Raw genomic sequence first — 23,599 nt, 5'->3', positions numbered from 1 at the left:
TCATTGATATTATAGAGTACCTGGAGGTAAACATTGATAAAAAAGCCGCGCTCCTACTTATCGACGCCGAAAAAGCGTTCGATAATGTTTCTTGGAAATTTTTGAAAAAGCAATGGGAAATGATGGAGCTGGGGACGCAGTTTAGGAGAGGATTGGAGGCCATCTATGAACAACAAAAAGCTAGACTCTTAATCAACGGGAACCTGACAGAGGAAATCAAAATAAATAAAGGTACTAGACAGGGGTGCCCCCTCTCCCCACTTCTATTCATTCTAGCATTAGAACCGCTACTCCAGCACATCAGGACTGAAGAGAACATAAAAGGAATTAGGCTTGGGAGAAACTCCTACAAGGTCAGGGCGTTTGCCGATGACCTAATTGTGACAACACAGGACCCTGAGGTAGGAATACCAGCAGCCCTAGATGCAATCAGAGAATTCGGAGACTCGATGGGTTTAAGAATAAATTATCAAAAAACAAAAATGTTGACAAAAAATTTAAATAAGGAGGAAAAAGAGAAATTAGAGGACATAACCAAATTAGAAATAAAAAAGAAAGTAAAGTATTTAGGAATTTGGATCTCAAATAATAATTTAAATTTGATAGAAGATAATTATAGTAAAACCTGGAGAGAGATAAAGAAAAATATGGAAAAGTGGAATAAATTCCACCTATCTCTATGGGGTCGAATCTCCGCGGTAAAAATGAACATCTTACCGAAATTGATGTTCCTGTTCCAGACAATACCCATATTAGGAGGGAAAACTTGTTTTAAGGAATGGAGGAAAGACCTAGCGAGGTTTGTCTGGAACGGGAAAAAACCAAGGATAAAACATCAATTGTTGATAGACAAGAGAGAAAGGGGAGGCTTTGCACTCCCCGATCTGGAACTCTATCATGCGGCTGCTGGGCTAGTATGGTTGAGAGAATGGATAGTTTTGAAAGAAAGAGAGTTATTGGATTTGGAAGGCCATAATACAAGATTTGGATGGCACGCATATTTGTTATATGGGAAAATAAAATCACACAGAGGATTTTTAGATCACATCATAAGGAAATCCCTGTACAACATCTGGACCAAGTTCAGAGGAATTCTAGAGCCCAAAATTCCATTATGGGCCTGCCCAACGGAAGCCTTTGCGATTAAACGAAGAAATATGGATTGGAGCTGGCCGTCATACAGAGAGGTTATAGATATAGAGAATGGAGAGATAATTCTAAAAAAGTATGAGGACATTAAAGGAAGGATGACGGACTGGCTCCAATACTTTCAGCTGCGCCAAAAATTAGCTGTAGATATCAGCAATGGATTGGCTAGGGAAACATCAAGATTTGAAAAAGAACTATTAATAAAGAAAAAGAAAAATATCTCAGGGATATATGACCTCCTACTAGAGTGGGAAACTAAAGAAGAGCTAACCAAAACGGTCATGATTAAATGGGCGCAGGACTGTGGACATAATATAACAACAGAGCAATGGCAACGTTTGTGGACCAAAGATCTGAAATTCACAGCGTGCTATTCACTGAGAGAACATAGCATGAAAATGCTATATAGGTGGCACCTCTACCCACAGAAGTTAGCAAAGATGTATAAAGGGAGAAGTCCTGAATGTTGGAGATGCGGGAAAGAACCTGGATCGTACTTCCACATGTGGTGGACGTGCGATATAATTAAAGACTATTGGGATAAGATCTATAATGAAATCAAAAAACTATTCAAAACAACAGTTAAAAAACAACCCGTAATCTTCCTCTTAGGCATTTTGCCCGACAACTTTAAAAAGGAAGATAGAAAACTTATGATGTATAGCTTGACCGCCGCTAGAATTCTGATTGCAAGGAAATGGAAGGATAAACTACCCCCTACTATAACAGAATGGCAAACTTTGTTGATTGAATATTTACAGCTAGCGAAATTAACAGGCTGGGTGCGGGATATAGAATATCAAAAGATATCCAAAGAATGGAAAGTTTTTAGAGAGTATTTAAAAACATATAGCAATAACAATATTCTATTGGCAGAACTTGAGCGATATCTGTAAAATATAAAAAGGGAAACTAAGAAAAGTGAGGAAGAATTTGTGGTTAAAGCTGATATAAACCAACCTGTGGGTAATAATATCAATAACAACAACAAAATTAGATATACTGGTGAAGGGTTGGAAGTTTGGTTTATTTGTGGAAATGGAATACATTCAGAGATATGGTTTCGGTATGTATAATTTTAGTGTTGAGAATTTGGTTTGGTTGGATGTATTTTGTCATATATTTTATTTGTTTGTTTACATCTGGAAAGATCTGGTGTAAATAACTTTTAAATCCTTATTCGAAATAAAGGTATTTTAAAATTTAAAAAAAAATAATAATCTTAAAGGATGCTTGACTCCTGCAGAGGAAGAAGCAGAATGGAAGCTGTTTGGACAACCCAATCCTGTCAGATTAGGTTTCAGGACTATTTGCCTACGGTCATTTTAAATTCCCAGTGAAGCTCTTCCTCTCACTTGCTTCTGTGCATGAATGACAAATGAGGAGTGCAACTGTGCAGCAGTCCGTGTAAGACAGCACTCACACTAATTTTACATGTCCAGGCCTGGATATTTTGCCATGAGAAAGTGACTTGTACCGTGTTTCTCATATTATAAGACACGTCTTATATTTATTTTTTCCTCAAAAAAACACACTATGCTTATTTTCAAGGGATGTCTTATTTTTTTCCTCCTCCTCCTGCCGCGGCCGGCATTGCTGCTGCTCCTATCACTATGTCTTATTTTCGGGGTATGGCTTATATTCCTTGAATGCTTAAAAATCCTGCTATGGCTTATTTTATGGGGATGCCTTAAAATATGAGAAACAGGGTATCACAAGCGTTGGAATATGTAGAGGTGAAATTTGTAAACAGGAGTGAAGAGGACAGCTGACTGTAGCCGTAACGTTCTGATTCAGCAGCAGAGCAAAGTTGCAGTGGTCTAGAACACAAATTCTGAAATATAAATGATGTTCCCTGAATCCAGCTCTTTATTCCTACCATTGATTCAGGTTGGGTTTTACCTCTTGTAGTTTCATAGGACAAGACCTACAGTAGCTCATCAAATATGTTAAATAAACAGTCTTAGGACTGCCATATTTCAAAAAGTAAAAACCAGGAGGTTGCACTGATATCCTGTTGAGGTTTTTTTTTTTTAAAAGGAAACCACCAAAACCTTTGAGCTTTTTAAGTAAAATCCCCAAGTTGTTCATCTTTTTTTAAGACCAACCCCAAAGGTTTTTTTTTTTTTTTTACAAAAATACCAAAAAAACCAATTTCTCGCTTAACTTGCCTAAGATCCAGGGCAAAGTGCTGCCTTTCAGAAATTCTCCATGGACATCAATTCCATCTTTGAAATCCCAGTAATATCTGGGAAAATCCAGACGTATAGCAGCTCTAAACAATCTGTTAAAAAATGTAACTGATGCCCAATACTTGTCTTTGACAACTAGACATTTATGGTATTGTAAAACTCCATTGAGATGCATGTGGGTTATATTTCATCCATGTGGGAACAGAGTTCCTTGATCATTTGTTGTTAATAGCCCATCCCTGGGCTATCACCTCAACACAAGAAGCTTAGCCTACTTTAATTAGCTTTTAACACTTGGCTTAATTATAGGATTAGAAATGTCCAGCACACAGCCTAATACACACAGGTCTGGCTTAATATACACAGGTCTGACACCTAGAGTTTTAACACACAGAACCTTGATGAAATTCTAGCACTTACTGCTTCCAGGAATTTACAAATATCTAGCGCCCATAAACTCATAAGAATATACTGCATATTCTCCCTTCATTTAGGGTGATATTCAAGTAAGTTTTACTGAGAGTAGACCCACTGAAATGATGGACTTAACTTTGTTGGGTCTACTCTCAGTAAAACTTACTTGAATATAATCCTTGGTTTTCAGCAGGCTGCCATGCAGTGCAGCTCAGCAGGACATGTGTGTGTGTGTGTGTGTGTGTGTGTGTGTTGCGTGTCTAATAGTACAGAGTAATTAGATTTCTAGCTGCTGTTTTTGAAATGACGCAGTCATAGTAGGTTCTGTTTTGAAAAACAAGGACTACTTTTAACAGCCGTGTTTTCATCCAGAGGCATATTCCCCATCGATACAAGGTGTACTCCTTACATAATTTATTAGTGGACTCATTTCCCACAATTAGCAATCTGCTGCTTTTCAAATATTCTTGCAAGATTCTTCCTTGAAAATAGGCATCTCAGAATTAAAATATCATTTTAACCTTAGCCCTGTTAACTTCTCAAAGGCTAGCTTCTGCTTCTAGGTAACTTGCACTCTAATTGTGATTATAATGATTTAATAATGCTGTCCTAATGTATATTTCAAATCCGCCTTCTACCTTAGGGGAATATATTTGTAATTCAAAAGTATGGTTTGATGAATGGAATCCTATCATGAAATCAAATAACCAATGTTATATTAGAATGAAGACAGCCATTCTGACTGCCCTGGAAGCAAAGTCAGAATGCAGCAGACTTTATAATGTCTGCCTTCTTCATCCTTATTTTGGATCCCATCTGATTTAATTCACTCGCAGCACTATATGGAGTGTTTGAAAGCTGCATAACAACATTGGTGAATTGATAAAGATTTTTTTAAAAAATTGTACCTTCTAATAAATCTTTCGCTAACGTGAGAGAAGTAGAAGTGAGGCAAAACTGATATTTTTACATCAACCCTGCCAGATTAGTATTGCAGTGATTTGTAAGTGGAAAATGGTAAGTTTGCTTGGCTAGTTGATTACATTGAGCTAGTGACAAGGGAAATAAAGGGCCATGAAGTCCCAAACATTCTGCCCTGACAGTACCTCTGGAAAAACTGCAAGAAATGGAAATATGATACTTTTCATTCTTAAGAAGCATTTGCAGTTCAACCATCATGATGCATCAAGAAATCAGAGAAGATGCAACTGTCAAAAGCAGAGAGGACTCTCTACAGATTTATAAAAGTACAGTAGCTCTTTGCAGTAGCAAAAAGTAAAAACTTTGTGTGGCGAAGTGCTCAGCAAGTCATTAATTTCCTTTGGGTACACCAGTCATGTTTCATGAAGAAAATTCATTTGCCCAATGGAAACTCAGATGCATCTTAGTGACAGAAGATAGAGATTATAGATAAAAGAGATGAATGGTGGGCACAGTGGGTTTTAGTGGAGGGGAAATGGACAGAGTCAAGAAGAGTGTTATGTTGTAGGTTAAAATGAAAGCAAGATCAGACAACAGGAAAAGCAAGCCAGGGTAGAAATGAGGGGCAGGAGGACTAGCTCAAGTAAATGCAGAGGCTTGACCGAAGAACAGTTCACTCCTCCTATCTGGGATGGCCATACTCTTCCACCAAGCGCGCAGCTTCAGGAGGGACGCACATGAACCGGTGAGGGAGGGAGGGGACACCTGCCTAGCCAGCCAGATCAGTTGAATCAACCCCAGCAATCAATGGGGTGACAGATGTCGCAGTCAGATCACCCTCATATCCAAATGCAGAGACTAAGCGAGAGGTCAGAAGAAGAAAGAAACAGTATTAACAGAAGCTATGTTAAAAAATGGGGTGGAAATAGAATGGCATCCTACTTCTTTTAGGCAGATATTTACCTCTTCCCACTTCTTTTCAGGTGGACATAACTGATTCTAGCCTAACCCCCTTCATTCCTTTTGTCTCCCCCACAAGAATAATGGGCATTGGAGTTTGTTAAGTGTTGTTGGGAGTTGTGATTCTGTGAGGTTTGAGCTACAGTCCCCAGAATTTTTTGAGGGAAACAATGTGCTTTGAATGTGTTTTAAAGGTATAGTGTGTACACAGCCTAAGTTAGGTCTGTTTTTTTCAATAGGTTTACCGTACTTTTCCATGTATAAGACTAAGGTTTGTTTGTTTTTTTACCAAAAAAATAGGTTTAAAATTGGGGCTCGTCTTATACACGGGTAGTGCTGAGGGATGTTTTCTTAATTCGGAATCCCCCAAAGTAGGAGATGTCTTATATATGGGGGCGCCTTATACATGGAAAAATACGGTACTTTGATTAAAGCTCAGTTGAATACCACGCTTCCCCCCCCTTTATATACATTTTATTGATGCTTATTAAATCTTTTAAATGTGAACTGCTTTGTGAGGTTCAACAGAGAAAAACATTAATGCACGTATATGCTTGCATTGAATAAATAAACATAGGTGTTTTATTAAATTATCTTGATCAACATGTCATGTGGCGTGTTCATAGGTCCAGCAGAAATCCACATCCAAAAAAGTCAACATTTTCTTACAGTTAGTATTCTAGGCTCACAACTACTTAAAATTCTAACCTTGTAGCATTAGTCATCCAAAAAAAGAGAGGACTTTAATAAGGCTGTCAAATTTGCTAACACTTGGTGTGATGTGAATTATTCCCTTGCATTCAGAAGCAGTCAGAAATCACCTAGCATTCACTAGCAGAAAACACATCGTTTTATTCATGTGTCATTTTAGATTCCACTCCCCCCTCCCCTTCCGAAGCAGGTTACATCTATTACAGAGAGACTAAACCTGTAGCTTCTGGGGTTTTTTGACCTCCTTTTCATAACAGAAGCAATTCTTAACTTGCATTGTATTACTTCAGTGTAACCTGTGTTGAAAATGTGTGCGACTTAATTCCAAGTAATATATGTAGCACTTGATGTAAGTCTGATAAATTGATTTCTTTTCCAGCTGAAGATTTTGCTTTATTTCAGTCATTCATATGTATGGTATGCACACATTTTAAAAAGTTCATTACAGAATAAACTAGTTGTTGTTTTGTTTTTAATTTAATGCAGTTAACTAACATGGAAAGGTACCATTCATGGAATACTAGATTAAACAAATCTGCCATGCTTAAATGTTTTTAGAGTAGTGGAGTAAAGTCAGTGATTTAGAGTGTTAACAGTGCAATCAGCTTCTTTACTTATTATTTATTCATTTATTTTTTTAAAAAAGGGGGGAAAGATTGATTTTAATTATTTCTTCAGTCCTCCTGAAGAAGCCCAAGGTGGCACATCAATAATAAGTAAAATAAATTAAGGCACTAAAAAAACCCACAATCTAAAACATGAAAACAGTTCATTCTAAAAACAGTTAAAACATTTTCTCAGCTAGGGATGTGAGTTTTGCCAAGAACAGTGTGTAATCAAATGCCTAAGTAAACAGGAATGTTTCGAAGTTCTTCCTGAAAAATCAATAATGAGAAAGATAGACACACATCACAAAGAAAGGCATTCCACAGTCAGTATCTGCCACTGAAAAGGCATTGTTGTCATGAGTCACCACCTGCTGATCATAATGGTCTGAGATAGTTGATATTGGGGAATGTGCTCTTTCAGAAACACCACAGAGGACAGAAGGATGGACAAATTGACAAGTCACTTTCCAAAATACATAGCAGATGACAGAGGAATAGTTAGAAAGCAAGATCAACATAATAAATCTCCTCAAGCCTGACCTTTGTAGTAATAATATAATTACACTAAAATATGTGTTGTTGTTTTATAATAGAATATATTTTGATCTACTTTCTTGTATCTCCTTAAAGTTCTTTTTTATAATGTTACTGCATTCATTTTGGTTGCAGTTCATGAAGCGATTACATCAAAACTCCCTATTAAACACACAGTTATTACACAGCCATGTTATTGCTAGAATTTATTAACAGGTAATTGGGTTTGTGACTGCAGCTTAAATAAACAATGCTTGTAAATCATCAGGAGCTTCTGAAACGAGAAAATCTAATTGTATTTTTGCACAGAGCAATCATGCTTGTTCAAATGTCAATAAACCAACAGGAACAAGCAGCAACATGTCTGAGGTTTGCATGTTTCAAACTTCCCTGCTCCCACCAACTCCTATTTTTCATTTCTGGTTGTTGTTTTTACTAACCATGGTTCAGCATTAATGTGAAACCCTGAACTACAGTTAATCCTAACTATCATTTCTTGAAACAACCCATGATTTGAAGTTTCAAACAAACCATCCTAACCACCTCCTAACACTGCTTCAGTCTTATCTGGATTGAGCTTCAGTTTGTTGGCTCTCATCTAGTCCATTACCAAGGCTAGACATGTACACTAGCGGCCAAAATTGTGGAAACCTTTTGGGGAAAGTGTATTTCTGAAGTTTGATGGCTCATAACACCACTTTTTTGGGGAGTAATACCATAAAATGATATATCAATGGAAAGATAATTTAATGAAGAATGTAATGCAATTAAGTTTGTTTAATTATCTTTATTCTATCAAAAGTTATAGCCGAATAACCAGAAAAAAGGAGCACAACTTGCTTAGGTTGGTATGCAGTAGCTTTCCTTCATCTGATTGTAGCCAATGAGCATGAGTGTTTAGAGAGCCAATCAGGTGCTATGAGCCATCAAACCTTGGAAAAACACTTTCCCCAAAAGGTTCCCACAATGTTGGCCACTAATGTAGCTACATCTTGTGCAGACACAGAAAACTATGGCTACCATTGTAATTTCTAAAAGAACTAAAAAGAAACCCCACCTGATATATTTTTACTGTATAAAAAGTGATTATTTTCCATTTCCTCTTGAGGTTACAATTTGCATTCAAATGTCTTGAGATAGATTCTTCTTTTTCAGATAATTGGTTCGTTTGCTCTTGGAATTGTAGTACTCTAAATGCACAGTGTTATGGAGGGTGGGGGAGAAATACTTGTTGCAAATGCAAGTTTAAAATTGTGTTTTTCCACTTATTCCTTCCAAGTATCTACATGCCAATGGAATTGTTCACCGTGATTTGAAACCAGAAAATCTACTGTATGCAACGCCAGCTCCAGATGCATCTTTAAAAATAGGTAAATACTTTTGTTCTGTACCAGCTTTGGTTTGCGTGTTGGTGTTCTACTGCAGCCTTTCCTATACTGCCCTTTACCCACAGGTCTCTGGGCTGTTCACAAGATAAGCTCCCATCACTCCTAGCCGGAAGGGCCAGTGGTCAGGAATGATTGGAGCTGTTTTCCAACAGCAGCTGGGGACCCGAGACTGGGAAAAGGATGCTCTAATCTAGTGCAGCTGCCCCATTATTTCAATTCAGGAAAGGGAATGCTCATGCTTTTATTTCATTCATATCACAGAACATTCCACAGCTTTGAATAGGGCACCCTGTGCTTCAGAGACCTCTGCATGCCCTCCAAAACCCTTTTTTGAATTCCCCCCCCCCTTTTAATGGGAAGTGGTTTCCTTTATTTTTATTTTTTCATGAAATTTTTATTAATTTTTCTGTTTTGCAATTTAGAATACTCATTTAAACATCCTTAAAATATCAGTGACTCCCCTTCTTCTCTTTTCATGGTTCATTTTGCATATCATAAATCCCTGCATATTTTACATTAACTAATCCATTCAGTATTCCATCATTACATCCATAAAAACTTATTTACACTGTTGAATTTATCTTAATGCTGCCAACGTTTTCAAATGTACACAATTTCACCCCATATATTCAATAAATATTTTCCAAACTTCTCTAAACGTATGTTCTTCTTGTTCTCTTATTCTATATGTTAGGTCTGCAAGCTGCACATATTCCGTCAGCTTAAGTCACCAAAAAAAAACAACCCTTTGAATTCCAATGATCCCCATTCCTATACAATCAATTGTCCATATCGAAGACATTATTTTGTACTACATTATTTTCTCAGGATTCCCTTGTCCTCCTTTCCCTATACCTCTGTGCATTCTGTTTTAGAAATAATCAACAAATGAATAGGTACCTTTTATTGCCCCAATGGGCATATGATGCCTTCAATTATAAATAAAAATAATAATGTTCATTATCTAAGCAATTGAGGATGCAGTCCTGTGGTCCCCCTGAAGCCATAGGATTTGGGGTGGAGGCAGTGCCGGATTTATGTATAAGCTAAACAAGCTATAGCTTGGGGCCCCACTTTCTGCCCCCCCCCCAAAAAAATTAAAGTGTAGCCTTATTAGCTGATAAGGGTCCTTAAGGTGCGTCCAGGCAGGGACGGAGACAGTCAACAAGACACTGAGGGTTGAATCCAGAGAAAGAATTTTAATTCTTAAATTTAAGAGACTCTTGGTGATCAGCTCATGACAAGAGTCAAGAAACACAAATTTGCAAAGCTTCTTATACACTTCTTGGGCTCCTTCCCCCCTCCTCTGTAAATGTGTGCACGCAAGGGGGTCACAAGTACATATAAGGAAGATCCTTGTCCGGTCCTGTGCATAAACACATGCTGACTCAACAAAGCCTTCAGTAAGACTAGTTTATGCGTCAAGCTAGCAACTTCCAGCGTCAAGCTCATCCGCTGATAAGCCTTTCTCTGTGTTCCAGACAAGGCCAGCTTATTCGGCCTTGATAGGAAGCTGTCTCACTTACATTACATTTTGGCACACAGAGAGGCAAAAGAGGAAAGCATTTTAAGAAGCATTTTAGGAGGAAAGCATCCCAGGGATATGGGGGGGGGCTAAGCCATACAATCAGAATTATACAATGCAACTATATAATCAGATTTAGCTCAATAATACAATTAGCAATTCTCTCTCCACAAAAGGGGGGGGACTGGATGTACCGGTACATTTCCAAAATATAAGATAAAAAACAAATAAAATGGCTTTAGATACCCATTAGGTCCATAAATTACCATATAGCATATATTCAACACAAAAAACGACAATTTGTTGTTGACAAAGGACAGCTGGACATACAAAGGGCCCCATTACCTCCAGTAGCTTAGGGCCTCATCAAACCTAAATCCGGCCCTGGGTGGGGGAATCTCTTTGGAGGAAAGAGAGAAGGTTTTTACCTTCTAAGCCTCTTCACTGAGGCACCAGAAGGTGTCTACTGGTTCTTCTCTGCTGAGTGGGATGTCATGGAATTTGCTCTGGTGATATGTACATGGAGAAGAAAATCAACACAAACCAAGGAAGCCCCTCTCACTTGAGCAGAAGTGTTTCCCACTCATACACTGACAACTTTGGATTCAATGAATTTAGGATTGGATGTATTCATCCACCAGAAAGTTTCACTCCTGTACCTTATACGAGGAGTAATTTGATTAGTGTTTGATTGTTATAACATTTCCAAATGACAAAATATTATGTTCATTTCTTTCCATGGTATCGTGCAAGAAATATAAAACAATGATAATAACAAATAATGAATCCTTTCTGGTTTATATGTAACAGCTGATTTTGGACTTTCCAAGATTGTTGCAGATCAAGTGACCATGAAAACAGTCTGTGGGACTCCAGGGTACTGTGGTATGTTCCTTTATCTATCTATTTATTTGTATTCAGTTACCTTAAATGCTTAGGGTGGTAGTCACCTAAGTTTTATTCAGATTAGACCCACTGAAATAACTTGTAGCTTCACTTTAAAAATCCACAGTTAATTTTTTGGGGGGGGGGGTCTGTAAAGGGTTTTGGATATGTCCCTCCATGTGGGGCGTCATTTATGACTGATACACAAGAATATTACTATTCTTTACTGCATTTTCTTTATCCTGACGTCTGTCAACATAAATCACAAAATGAATATTACTAACATGGAATGAACAGTGTTAAAGACACATTTAAGGGTGTTAAATGCAAAAATAGTAAAGTGTAGAAGGTGGCGTTAAGTACAAAGGACAAGGCATTTTAGGAAAATTAATGGTATTTCTGTTTGAGGTAACGTTAGGTGAGCATTCCTAAAGTCCCAACTGAAGGCCACTGGAAGCCGTGGCCTTACTATCAGGCAGGGTGAGGCAGCCAAGTCAGGCAGCTGGTTCTGAGTATCAAGAAATGACTAGTTGATTCATTTCTTATTGCTGTGGTTTTTTTTTCTGCAAATGAGATTAAGAGGTGCATGTGGCATATGTGCCAACTGTATAAGGCTGAGGACAGCTGAGTTCCCACAAAGTGTATGGGGATGGGGCTGAGCCCCCCCCCTAATCTTGAGGGGCTGGGCCCTGCCAGGCCTCCCTGCCACGTTACAAGACCTCCATATGTCAAGCAGAACTCAGCGCCTCTGCCCTGTGGTATTTTCTGCCTCAAGATGCCAAAATATCTTGACTGGCTTTTAAGTAGTGACTGAAGGGATGCTGTTTGCTGCTCTGTCTCAGGCAGCAAAATGTCTTGAGCCCTGGGTGGAGGCCCTCCAGGTAGGGCACTGGAAAGCTCCCCTGCCATCGCTCTAGCAGTGGCAGAGGCAGTGGCAGTGTTATGTAGGTAGCGGCCCCAAAACGGAATGTTCTGGAAGGGCATCAGAAGAGCTTTGAACCCACAGGATCCAAAGTCTCTTTGTTCCTTTGACATCCCAGAAAAGCTGGGAGATGTACACCAGCCATGGAGCTAGTTATTTCCCCTGCCATCGGTGTCAGTGAGAAGAAGAATTTAAAAAGCCAAATTGGGGGGGATTTTCTCCAGAAAATCCATCCACACTTACTTTCTGCCCTGGCTACTGCCAGCTTAGGAAGTGGTGGTTTTTCCACCATGGAGTCATCCCCTTCCCTTCCCAATCTTAAGACTGCCCTGTAAATGTTTAAAACATTAGCAAGAGTCAGTATTAGATTATGTTGCATTTTGGTAGGAAGAAATAAATCTGTATGTTTCGACGCACCACCAGCCTTGGGCTTTTAATAATAGATGTAAATAAAGGGCAGGGGATTCAGAAATTAGAAACGCAGCAAAATAATGTCCAGACAAAAGCAGGATTCCAAATGGGGAAATTTGAAACAACCACATGCAATGAGAAATGGTGGTGTTACTTGTCCATGAATAATTAACTTCTGAGAATAGTCATGCATTGCCTGAGGGTAGCAAGGCAAGTCAACCACAAAATGGAAATAATAGATTATCACTTTTTGAGCACATTATGTATAATGAGCTACGGTCTGACATCTCAGATAATGCACTGATTAAGACATGCAAGGAATACAAACTCACTTTTCAAATCTGAAAGGAAATTTAAAGTATGAATAATTAACCGTGGAATCCTATGCATCCCTACTCAAAACTAAACCCCATTGAGCTTTCTGGCACTTACTTATCAGCAAGAGTGTGTAGGACTGCATCCTGAATGAAGGGAAAAGGAAAAGGGGCTGCTGGTAGTTTTTTTTTTTAAAGGGATGCGAGATGAGCGCGCAACCCCAGAGTCGGTCATGACTGGACCTAATGGTCAGGGGTCCCTTTACCTTTTTATCCCTTGACTAAAATAAATTTAACCTGTTTGGAGGACATTCCATTGGAGTCTGGAACGAAATGCTTTTCGCTCTTTCCCTTTTGCCAAACATGGGACTAGACAATTGAACAGGACATTGTAATTACAAAGAGTTATAATTCTCAGCAACCTTTACCAAGCAACAGAACCTAGAATTCTTTGAGGGAAAAGATGTGCTTCGAATGTGCTTTAAAGATAAAGTATATACACTACACAGCTGCAGAGTCAGATTTCATGGTCCAGAATTCATTTTTAAAAAAATTAAGGGTTGTAACAAAAGGTCCCACAATATAAGCCAGCATCATCAAGCAATTGAAGTGCAGGAGACAATTGCTTGAGAGGGGGCTGTGCTTTCTTTTGTGCTTCTGGAGAGGCTTCACTTCATATGATAATAATATTACCTAAGAATAATGGTTTAATAATATTCATTTTGAATAGCTTCACTATATCTCTTTCCTGAAACACATTCTCCTAGAACATATGAATGCACAATTAATGCGCATATTTCAGTAAAGAAATTGGTTTACCTTTGCTGAGCTTAAGCGGGTTTATTTATTTTCTTTCTTTTTCTCTCTCTCACATAGGAATTCTAGGTTTCTAGAATTTTGCTTTTTCTTACCACTGCCTCTGCATTGGGCCCATCCATGCTGGCCACTGCTCTTTTTCACTATTATTTCTTTCTACATTAATTTTTTGTTTTATTGACAAGGTTTTTATAATCTGCAGCACCCGAAATACTGCGAGGCTGCGCCTATGGCCCAGAAGTGGACATGTGGTCCTTGGGAATAATCACTTACATCCTGTGAGTTTGGCTAAAAATTACCCTATATAAGCAAATGTGATTCATTTATTAGTTTTCTTGGTTTTTCTTCAGAGCATATCAATCTTTCGCCTTACTGAACTAGTTTGTTTTCTAGTCACCAGATTTTGTGTTCTGAAATGTGTTTGGAAGATGGTTCAAACCGTACATTTAAAAAATTGTACTGCCCCTCATTTTGGCATGCTTCTCCTTCTAATTGCTCTCTTTTTGTTTTCATGGATGGCCGTTATGTTTAACTGGAATAGCCACTGATCTTTAACTGGAATCAGTGGCTTCCCTCACACTGATCATGAGTGAATTGGAATTTATTTTTGGCTGCAGTTTATGCACTTTACACAGGAGGAAGCCTTATTAAACACAGTAAAAACTTACTTCCAAATTAACATGGGTACGATTGCAGTACACACCACCCTTGTCCACCCTTATGTTACTCTGCTCTGGTATCAACATTGCCCTTTAGCCAATACAGGCAGCCGTGAAGGTGTAGTATCAAAGATTGTCACCCCCTTGGGTTGGAAGCAGGGCGAGGGTGTCATCCAATTTGCCTCATGTTTGTGGGAGAAGTTGAGAAGTTCCCAGCGCTCTCCCGGGAGAATAGGGAACCTATTGAAAGGAATGCCCCCTCAGAAAGAGCTAGGAGTTTAGGTTACCAGGGTGAGAGGGGGGCTGTTCTCCAAGATAGCTTAAACCAGTGGTTCCCAACAGGTGGTCCGGGGACCCCCAGGGGTCCACGAGCTATGCCAGAGGGGTCCTCAAGATCCTATTAGAATAAAAAATATATTAAATATATTTCGTATGATAACAGATTTTTTGTTTTGGCCGCTTCCTGCATGAGCAGAGTCTAGCGCAAAACTAGAATTAGATAAAGGCAGTAGTTCTGCTGTATGCCGCAAGGACTACAAGAAACTTGGAGATAAGGCAATGAAAAAGATCCTTCCATTTGCAACCACATATCGGTGTGAGCAAGCATTTTCTTCCATGTGTTTCATGAAAAACAAATACTGTATAGGAATCGGCTCAACATGCGGTCGGATTTCAGAGTGAAAGTTTCAAGTTTGGAACCTAATATTTCAGAAATAATGGACTCAAAGGACAGATTTAACTCATCTCATTAAGAACTGAAAATTAAAACTAACTGTATACTGATGGAGTACTCTGTTGTAACTGTAAAAAACGTATAAATATAAAATATAAAAAGACTCTTAATTTGGCTCTCACTTTTTAATTTTAGGATTAGGAATTAATGGGGGTCCTTGTCACAATAGCGGCTCGATGAGGGGTCCTCGAGAAAATTTTGTTGGGAACCCCTGGCTTAAACAATTTTTTTTGTAAACCCCTTTTTGCATTGGGTCTTTAATTGTAGTGGAGATGATACTTGTATTGTGGCTGCTTTTGTTAAATCTTAATAATAATAATAATAATAATAATAATAATAATAATAATAATAATAATTGTATTGCTTATACCCTGCCCATCTGGCTGGCTTCCCCCAGCCACTCTGGATGGCTTTCCAGGAAAAATATTAAAAAATAATAAAATGTCAGGCATTAAAAACTTCCCTGAACCTTCAGATGTTTTCTAAAAGTTGTGTAATTCTTTATCTCCCTGACATCTGATGATGAGAGGGTGTTTCACAGGGAGGGTGCCACTGCCGGGAAGGCCTTCTGCCTGGTTCACTATGATAGAACCAGGGCTTTTTTTCCAGCCGGAACTTGACGGAACTCAGTTTCAATGCCATTGCCATTCTAAGAGAACGGGGGAGGTGTTCATGGTGAGTTCCGGCACCTCTTTTTCTAACGCTGGATAGAGCCAATTGTTATCTACAGAGAAGGCAGCCCCTATTGCAGCAATTGTGCTCCTTCTTTTAGTGTTTGTGGCTGCAATTTTGTAAACCTAGATGTGCCATTAGAACAGCAATGGGGAAACTGTTGCCCTCCAGGTCTATCCAACTATTTATCTATCTATTAAGACTATTTACTGTATGTCCCACTCTTCTACTGAACTATTTAGACCCAAGTGTTGCCACATCCTTTTCTTTTCATAGAAACCAATAGATGGCAGCCTTGATACCTACCAGGTATTCTGCTGTGTCAGCCCCAGAACAGAATGTATTTCCAATGCTACTTTGCTTCCACCTACAGCCCAGTATGAGATATGCTTAGGTTTCAAATTGCCTAGATAATTTTTAATCCTCCCAAATGTTGTGTGAAAAAAAATAAATAGATTAAAAATTCTTCATACCTATTGCAAAATCCTACGTGCTCTGTTAATCTCTTATGGCCTGATCCTGTGAGCCACTGGCTGAACAGAGTAGCATATAAGAACATATGTGAAAAGCTGCTGTAGCAGGAAGAAGCTGGTCTAGGACTTATTCCTTTATTCTTTTAGGCATGGGGAAATTTAATGGGGAGATGAACATGTGACTACAGCCCCTACAGTCTGAGAAGGGCCATTCTATCTGATGTTCCTTACTGACACACTTGCATTTGACTCTTAGTACTGAAGACTTTTAAACATGATATGAATTCCATGTCCAATATTATTTATTTCTTAAAATTAATACACCGCTTGAGTGTAAAAACAAACAAACCCTCAGAAGCAGTTTACAAAGCATAAAACCGTAAAATCAAGAGAAATTTACAAGCCTACTTTAAAACATACAAAAGTTAAAACAGTTTAAAATTACCTCAAATTCCTAAGCATCTGGGTGGGCTTGTCTAAACAGGGATGTTTATAGCAGGCGCCAACAAGAGCACAGCAAAGCTGCTTGCTTGATCTCAATAGGCGGGGAGTTCCAAAGTGTAGATGCTGCCACACCAAACGACTGAGTTCTTACAAACGCTGAACAGATATTATGTGGCATGATGTGTAGCAGTACCAATTTCGCTGATTGAAGCGGTCAAGTGGGCACATGCAGGGCAAGGTAGATTACTACAGAGGTTACACATTCCTGCGTATTTTGCAGACATAACATGTGCTTTGTGTCAAGGAAGCGAAAGCTGATCTACGTGGTTGTGCTATCTCACCGATAATGATGTAACAAGTTTGTTTATTGCTTGTCTCTAGGCTCTGTGGTTTTGAGCCGTTCTACGACGAAAGAGGAGACCAGTACATGTTCAAAAGGATCCTGAATTGTGAATATGATTTTGTTTCCCCCTGGTGGGATGATGTGTCTCTAAATGCCAAGGATTTGGTATGTTCAGCTAATTCTGCCATTTACCATCAGCATAATTTTATCAGGATACAGTAATCAGCATTGTACTATACATGTGGAATCTACTTTATTATAGGTTATATCCTTCATTATAGGTTCTATCCCCAGTGTCTGTACATGAGCAAAATAGACTTCCACCAATGCAATGGCACCTCTACTTCCTATCCTTACCTCTGCAAGATCTGTGGAGGGTTGGTGGACCCTATGGAACAGATTCGGAGGTGGGATTCATGGGGCTGCAGGAGGCAGAAGAGCAAGGAGAAGTCTCATTGCATCAGCAGAAATCTGATTGTGTGACATTGGATTTCACCCAGTAAAATTATAGCCTGAAAGTTTTGAATCTTGATATTGTTCAGATGCACTTTTAGCATGAACTTAGTTCATATGCTGATTCAGCTGACAACAGACTTTGGATGCTTGAAGCACAAGCTTGGCCGACTCCTTTCCATCTCCTTTTTTGAGGGGGAGGAATAATGTGCTTTGAGAGTTTCTATCCATGCATTCACTGGATGTTTCTACCCAGTGGTTAGAGTGTTGGACTAGGACCTGGAAGACCAGGGTTCAAAGCCCCACTCAGCTACTTTGGGTGACTTTGGGCCAGTCACTGCCTCTCAGCCTAACCTACCTCATAGGGTTGTTGTGGGGTTTGAAAGAGGAGCAGAAGAATATATACACCACCCTGAGTTCCTTGGAGAAAAAGGTGGGATATAAATGCAGTAAATAATAATAAATAATATGTGCAGAGCACTCAGATCAGGTTTACTCTAACGTTGCTTCTAAACAGTTGTTTGATGCTTGAAGTGTATATTGGTCGGGTAGCAAGTTGCTAGCATATGAAATTCTGCAGCAGCCTCTCCTGGGTGCATATATCCTTAGGTTGGAGCCTACGAGGTTTCTGAGGAATGCATTTTTCCCCTTACTTTTAAATCATCTTGTTATGCAGGTTAAGAAGTTAATTGTGCTTGACCCCAAGAAACGTCTCACCACATTTCAAGCCTTACAACACCCTTGGGTCACAGGCAAGGCAGCCAATTTCGCTCATATGGATACAGCCCAAAAGAAACTCCAAGAATTCAATGCTCGACGTAAACTTAAGGTACATTTCAGGAGGGTGGGGTGTTATTGTTTACTTTTGGATGGATTCAAGTAACTCGCTCTGTTAACGGAAGACAGCACAAGGGCTCCTCTACATAGCACCACACTTGCATGCTATTTTCACCGATGTGTGTATTTTTATGCATGCGTCACCAAAGTGCATGGATTTTTGTACACATCACCTGGCCAGAGAACTTCAGAGAAGTGTGGCTGTCTTTTGGTTTGTGTATTGCTTTGGAGAGTGAGAAGTAGGTTTGCCCTTTAAATGTAAAGTGAATTGAATTTCTCCCCATCCCTCATAGCGACACACTTAGAAAAAGGTAAGGAGGGGCTGCTCTAAAGAATACCTATAAAGGTGAAAAATGTGTGGATAAAACATGCTTATTCCCCTAAAACCTACTCTGTATGTGCACAGCTGCATATCACCCAGTCTTAGCAGAAACAGGCTGGTGTCTCGGTAACTTCAATTATTTTGGCTTTTAGCAAAATATTCTCCTTCGTTAGACCACACTGATTGTTCAGTTTGGGGACACATTCTGTCTGAACACCTGCAACTCTAAATAGAGTTAATTCATACATTATGCAGGAGAGAATCTACTAGGAAGTGATTATAGCCTTGCCTGGGTTGGTACACAGTGGAGACGGATGGGATCGGTGCCACGAAACCACAGCATAGGTGCCAAGAAGTCTAACCACTCTTGTTTGTTTTTATTAAAACCCAGGCTGCAGTGAAAGCTGTTGTTGCATCAACTCGTCTTGGGAGTGCAAGCTGCCACAGCACCCACGACAGCAATAAGCCCAGCCAAAGGCAGTCTCTGCGCCCAGAAATAGAGGACACCGTGGAGGGAAAAGAAGAAGTAGTAGTAGTGGAAGAAGAAGAAGCAAACTTCACTGAATCTCATGAAGAGGACGCTCATGAAGAAGCAACTGAAGGAGCAACTGAAGGAGCAACTGAAGGAGAGTCTTAAATCTTGGGGTATCTTATTCCAGCCAAGTTCTGTCATTCCGTGCACTAGCCAAGATACCATAACAGAAACAAATTAAAAGCATGGCTACTCTGAGTGGCTTTGCCTTGGGATGGAAAATGCTCTCGCTGGTGACCTGAACTTCAAAATGCATGTGACTGCTTCCGATAAAAATAAATAGTTCACAGTCTTTTAATGGCATGCCATGGATAAAGTGATATTTACAGTAATACCAACGAATGAAGTGGAGAGCAGGGAACACTCCTTATTACCAACATGTATATCTCATGTAGAGTGTTTATAGATAACCTCTGAAGTGAATGATGATTATGGCTTATTATACAAGATTTTCTAGAGATCTTGACATTTCTTCAATCTGCTTCTTTTCAAACTCATAATCACCCAGTAGATCAACGGGCGCTAAGACCCACCAAGTGTTTTTTAAATGGCATATGAAATATTTTGCATTCATCCGTGATAATTTACAAACTGTTTACAACTGAGAACTTAAATATTTATATGCAAAAAACAAAAACATTCCACTGAATCCTGTGAAAGATTTATTTGAATGGCTATGAAACTATGTTCCTTAAGAATGCCTTACCTCTATAAGTAACCATTTCTGTACAGTATTTTGATGATAACTAGAATATCTTTAGACTTCTGTCACATTACTATCTAGTATTATTTTTACAAAACAGTGTTAAGGATAGTACTCAAACAGAGCAGGTATGTGTGCCATTGTTAAGGTACAATTGGAATTAGTCATGACTATGAAACTGTGCACCTGTTTATACAGAGAGGGATTCTGCAATTAATGTCCTGCAAGAACAATATTCAACAACATGATACTTTTGCTTTAGGATACCAATCAAGGTACTTGCCATGAGCAGCAATAGAAATGCTTGCATGATTAGAGATACATGAGAATTGTGTAGCCAGTTGTTGTTTTCATTTTGTTTAATCCGTCAGTGTAGACTTGATCTATATAAGTGTGCCAGTAAAGAAGAGGTTAAGGTTAGGATAGGACGCTGTCACTGCAAAAAAGAAAGAAAATGTTCTGTTCAGGCACTCTGCCAGGTGTAACCTATGCGAGTTGAAAAATAAGCAGAATGGATAGCATTTGCAATATATTTTGTAGCACCTGAATTTCTTAACATATAGATAAAAATGATACAAAGAAATTAGCATGCAACAATTAACTTTTAGTGCAATCCTATACTCAGAAGTATGTATGCCCCACAGAGTTCAGTGGAGCTTACTCACAGGTAAGTCAGTGTAGCACTGCAGTCTCTGTTGCTTTTCAGGAACACAGCCAATACCCCAATACGTTAGTTATTTCTTGCATTCTTTTTTCTTTGCCTTTGAAATAGTATTATCTTGCAGAGAAACAAGAATCGGTTAAACTACGGAAACCAAGAGGATGCACATGTTTTGTGTCTTCTGTTCTATTGTAGTTAGAAAGGTAATTAAATAATATTTCTATGAGACTTGGTAAATTAAAACAACTCTGATAACGACAGAACAGAATGCTGAGTTAGTTTTTTGCAGTGAAAGTTTCCTATATGACTTTTGAAAGCTGCCATGATATTTCAACCCATTTATAAATGGATAGATCTTACATGAAAAATATTTGTTTTGCACATGGAATCATTGTGCCCAAGCACACGAACTGATTCCAAGATGTTGTTCTTGGAAAGTGTTTGCCTGTCTGGCAAAAGGAAGAATTCGAAGTGTTTAGCTAGAAAAGCACAGCACAATCCAAAGCAGTTCGCAGGTGGGGCTAGTTCTTTTTCTTCTGTGAAGAGGAATGCTCTGGACTTGCATGGAGATTGCCCACTGCATGCAATATGAGTTGATATAGAAGAGGGCTATATCACATGGCCCCTTTACATGTGAAGTTCTGTGCACACATCAGAAGTGCCAGATCACAACTTCTGCGTACAATCAGCTGCATATCTGCTTGAAAGGAATCAAGGGCTGCTTTCTCAGCTGCACACTGTGACTTGCATTATGTGTTCTGGGTACTGAGCCTGAAGTTGGAAGCAGGTTATTGCTGCCAGGAAAACAGAATTGTTTTTAAATCCAGCCATTCGGGAAACACAGGGTACATGCAGTGATTTCCTAGCTTCTTATACAATTGCTTCAGAAATTCTTCCAGAAAACTAGTCTCTCTCTCTTTCTCTCTCTCTCTCTTAGCATATTATCAAAAGTCTGGAAGCTACTCGTGCTGTGAACCACATAAAATATATTTTTAAAAATCAGCATCTTGGTGGCAACGAGGTCTGGGGACAATCAAAACACCTAAAGGTTCAAAATTCGGTCCAGAACCTTCATCTATACAGTGGTCCCTGGACTTACGAACTTAATTCGTTCCGAATGCACATTTGTAGGTCAAAAAGTTCGTAAGTCGAAAAGCGGTTTCCCATAGGAAAAAAATATTTGGAAAAATTCGTAAGTCGAAAAAACTGCATGTAAAATTTTGTAAGTCGAAAAAAACACATTTAAATCCGCCAACGGTTTCCGTTCGGATGTAGAAATATTCGTAAGCGTGGGGCCATTTGTCCCATTCGTAAGTCGAAACCTACGGATGTCGAGTAATTCATAAGTCGAGGGACCACTGTACTTATTCTAGATACATTTGATTTGGTGTGTAAATCTGATCACGACAAGCACTTGATCAGGTATGTGAAAATTATCTGTGCTCTTGGGAAACCAAGATTCCACACTGCATTGGTGCTACCCATTTTCTGCGGCAATTTTTTGCAAACAGGGCAAATCAAGGGTGTGTTATATCTGATTCTGTATGGGTCATGGAAATTCCAGTTTATAAGAGTCTTTTAGCTCAATCTTACGTATACTTATTCAAAAGTAAGCTCTGTGGAATTCAGTGGGACATTCTCCCGGATCAGTGTGCATAAGGTTGCAGCCTTAAAATGTGACATTGATTCTGTGGTTGCCTAAGGAATAGCATTACCATTTCACATAATGGTATGAAAGCAGCTTACTGTGACAGGGGAGGAAAATGAGGTGTAGACTAACATTGAATACATGCTATTGGTAAAGTTAATTAGACACTGGTATTATTATTATTCTGATAGGTGAGACAAGATTAGGGTCTAGTATAGCAAGTACTATTATAAAATTATTTCACAGAATTATGTTTCTCGTGAGTGCTACGTCAACAGTTCCTGGTTGCAGAACAGCAACAAATCAATCAAATGACTTAAGTTGGTTTTAAGTCTCTGTTCAGCCAGGCTACACCCATGGTTAATGCATGTCAAGGCTAATAATAGGGGATGAACGGGACCTGCAATTAAATGTTGCAGTGTGGCTTGCTCCTGCTCAGGTTTCCAGCCACTTCATTGTATTCCCCCTTCCCACCTGGTTTCCCATTTTTTCTCTTAACAGCCAGAGAGCATCCCATGCCTTCTGAGCATACTTAGCCCTCCATAGGCTTGGGGGGATTTTTTTGCCCTAAATATTTTTGTACTCCTGCAGACCTTGAGGACATAGGGTTCCCTCAAGCAGCGCAACTGTTCCTGCTGATCCTACTGCTGCATTTTCATGTGAGTAGCTGTATATAATTTCCACTGCTCAGTCACTGCGGTGTCTCTTACTTTTGCCGTTGAATCATCTCAAGTGTGCAATATAGAATACATGTCTAGTATAAGAGAACTAGGTTGTTAATAACCAATTTGTAATGCAGGTAGGACATTATTAGTATGTCTGGAAAGCATGGGTATGGAAGGTCTCCATTGCACCATGAAACTTTCAAAAACAGTTTGCAATACACTTCAGGATTCTCATTGCAAAAACCGAACGGCTTGCTGCGCAGCTGCAATCCCTTGCATAACCATAAAGTTGTTTATGGGTTCTCATCTAATATTGGCTAGTATTGGAGAAGCTTGGCACTGTTAGTATAATGACTAAGTGAAGAGAGGTTGCCTCAAACTCCCTAGGTGGCATTGGCAAGCGACTATCTCTGAACCTCCACTTTCCAGCACCATGTGCAACATAGGCTCATGATATAGGCCTACGTTACAGGACTGTTGTAAAAGTTACTGTGCAAATTATGTATCAGCGTATAGAAAACAGTCTATGAATGCTATTACTTCTGACTGAAGAAGGAATAGGAATTCTCTCCTGCTCAGGATTTTGGTGGGCACAATATTGGGATGTGTACTTCTAGACTCTTAAAAGGAGACACCATCCAACACAGAACAGCACAATCCTATGCATGTCTACTCAGAAGTAAACTGTTAATAGAACTGATGCA

At 39.1% G+C, this 23,599-nt stretch overlaps 1 protein-coding gene across 1 annotated transcript in view; it reads left to right on the top strand.

Moving 5' to 3' along the window:
• The window catches only part of CAMK4 (calcium/calmodulin dependent protein kinase IV), a 90,901-nt gene extending 67,962 nt beyond the window's left edge, over positions 1 to 22,939 (top strand). The window contains exons 6-11 of the mRNA XM_035100264.2: positions 8,769 to 8,859; positions 11,213 to 11,287; positions 13,953 to 14,028; positions 17,113 to 17,239; positions 18,204 to 18,356; positions 19,078 to 22,939. Of these exons, the coding sequence (XP_034956155.1) occupies positions 8,769 to 8,859; positions 11,213 to 11,287; positions 13,953 to 14,028; positions 17,113 to 17,239; positions 18,204 to 18,356; positions 19,078 to 19,323 (768 nt within the window). The 3' untranslated portion in view covers positions 19,324 to 22,939. The remainder of the gene's footprint in view (positions 1 to 8,768; positions 8,860 to 11,212; positions 11,288 to 13,952; positions 14,029 to 17,112; positions 17,240 to 18,203; positions 18,357 to 19,077) is intronic.
• Positions 22,940 to 23,599: the final 660 nt, after the last annotated feature.

The sequence above is a fragment of the Zootoca vivipara genome, chromosome 11 (assembly GCF_963506605.1).
Source record: "Zootoca vivipara chromosome 11, rZooViv1.1, whole genome shotgun sequence".
NCBI classification, from domain to species: domain Eukaryota; kingdom Metazoa; phylum Chordata; class Lepidosauria; order Squamata; family Lacertidae; genus Zootoca; species Zootoca vivipara.
This window is presented reverse-complemented; position numbering and strand designations above follow the sequence as displayed.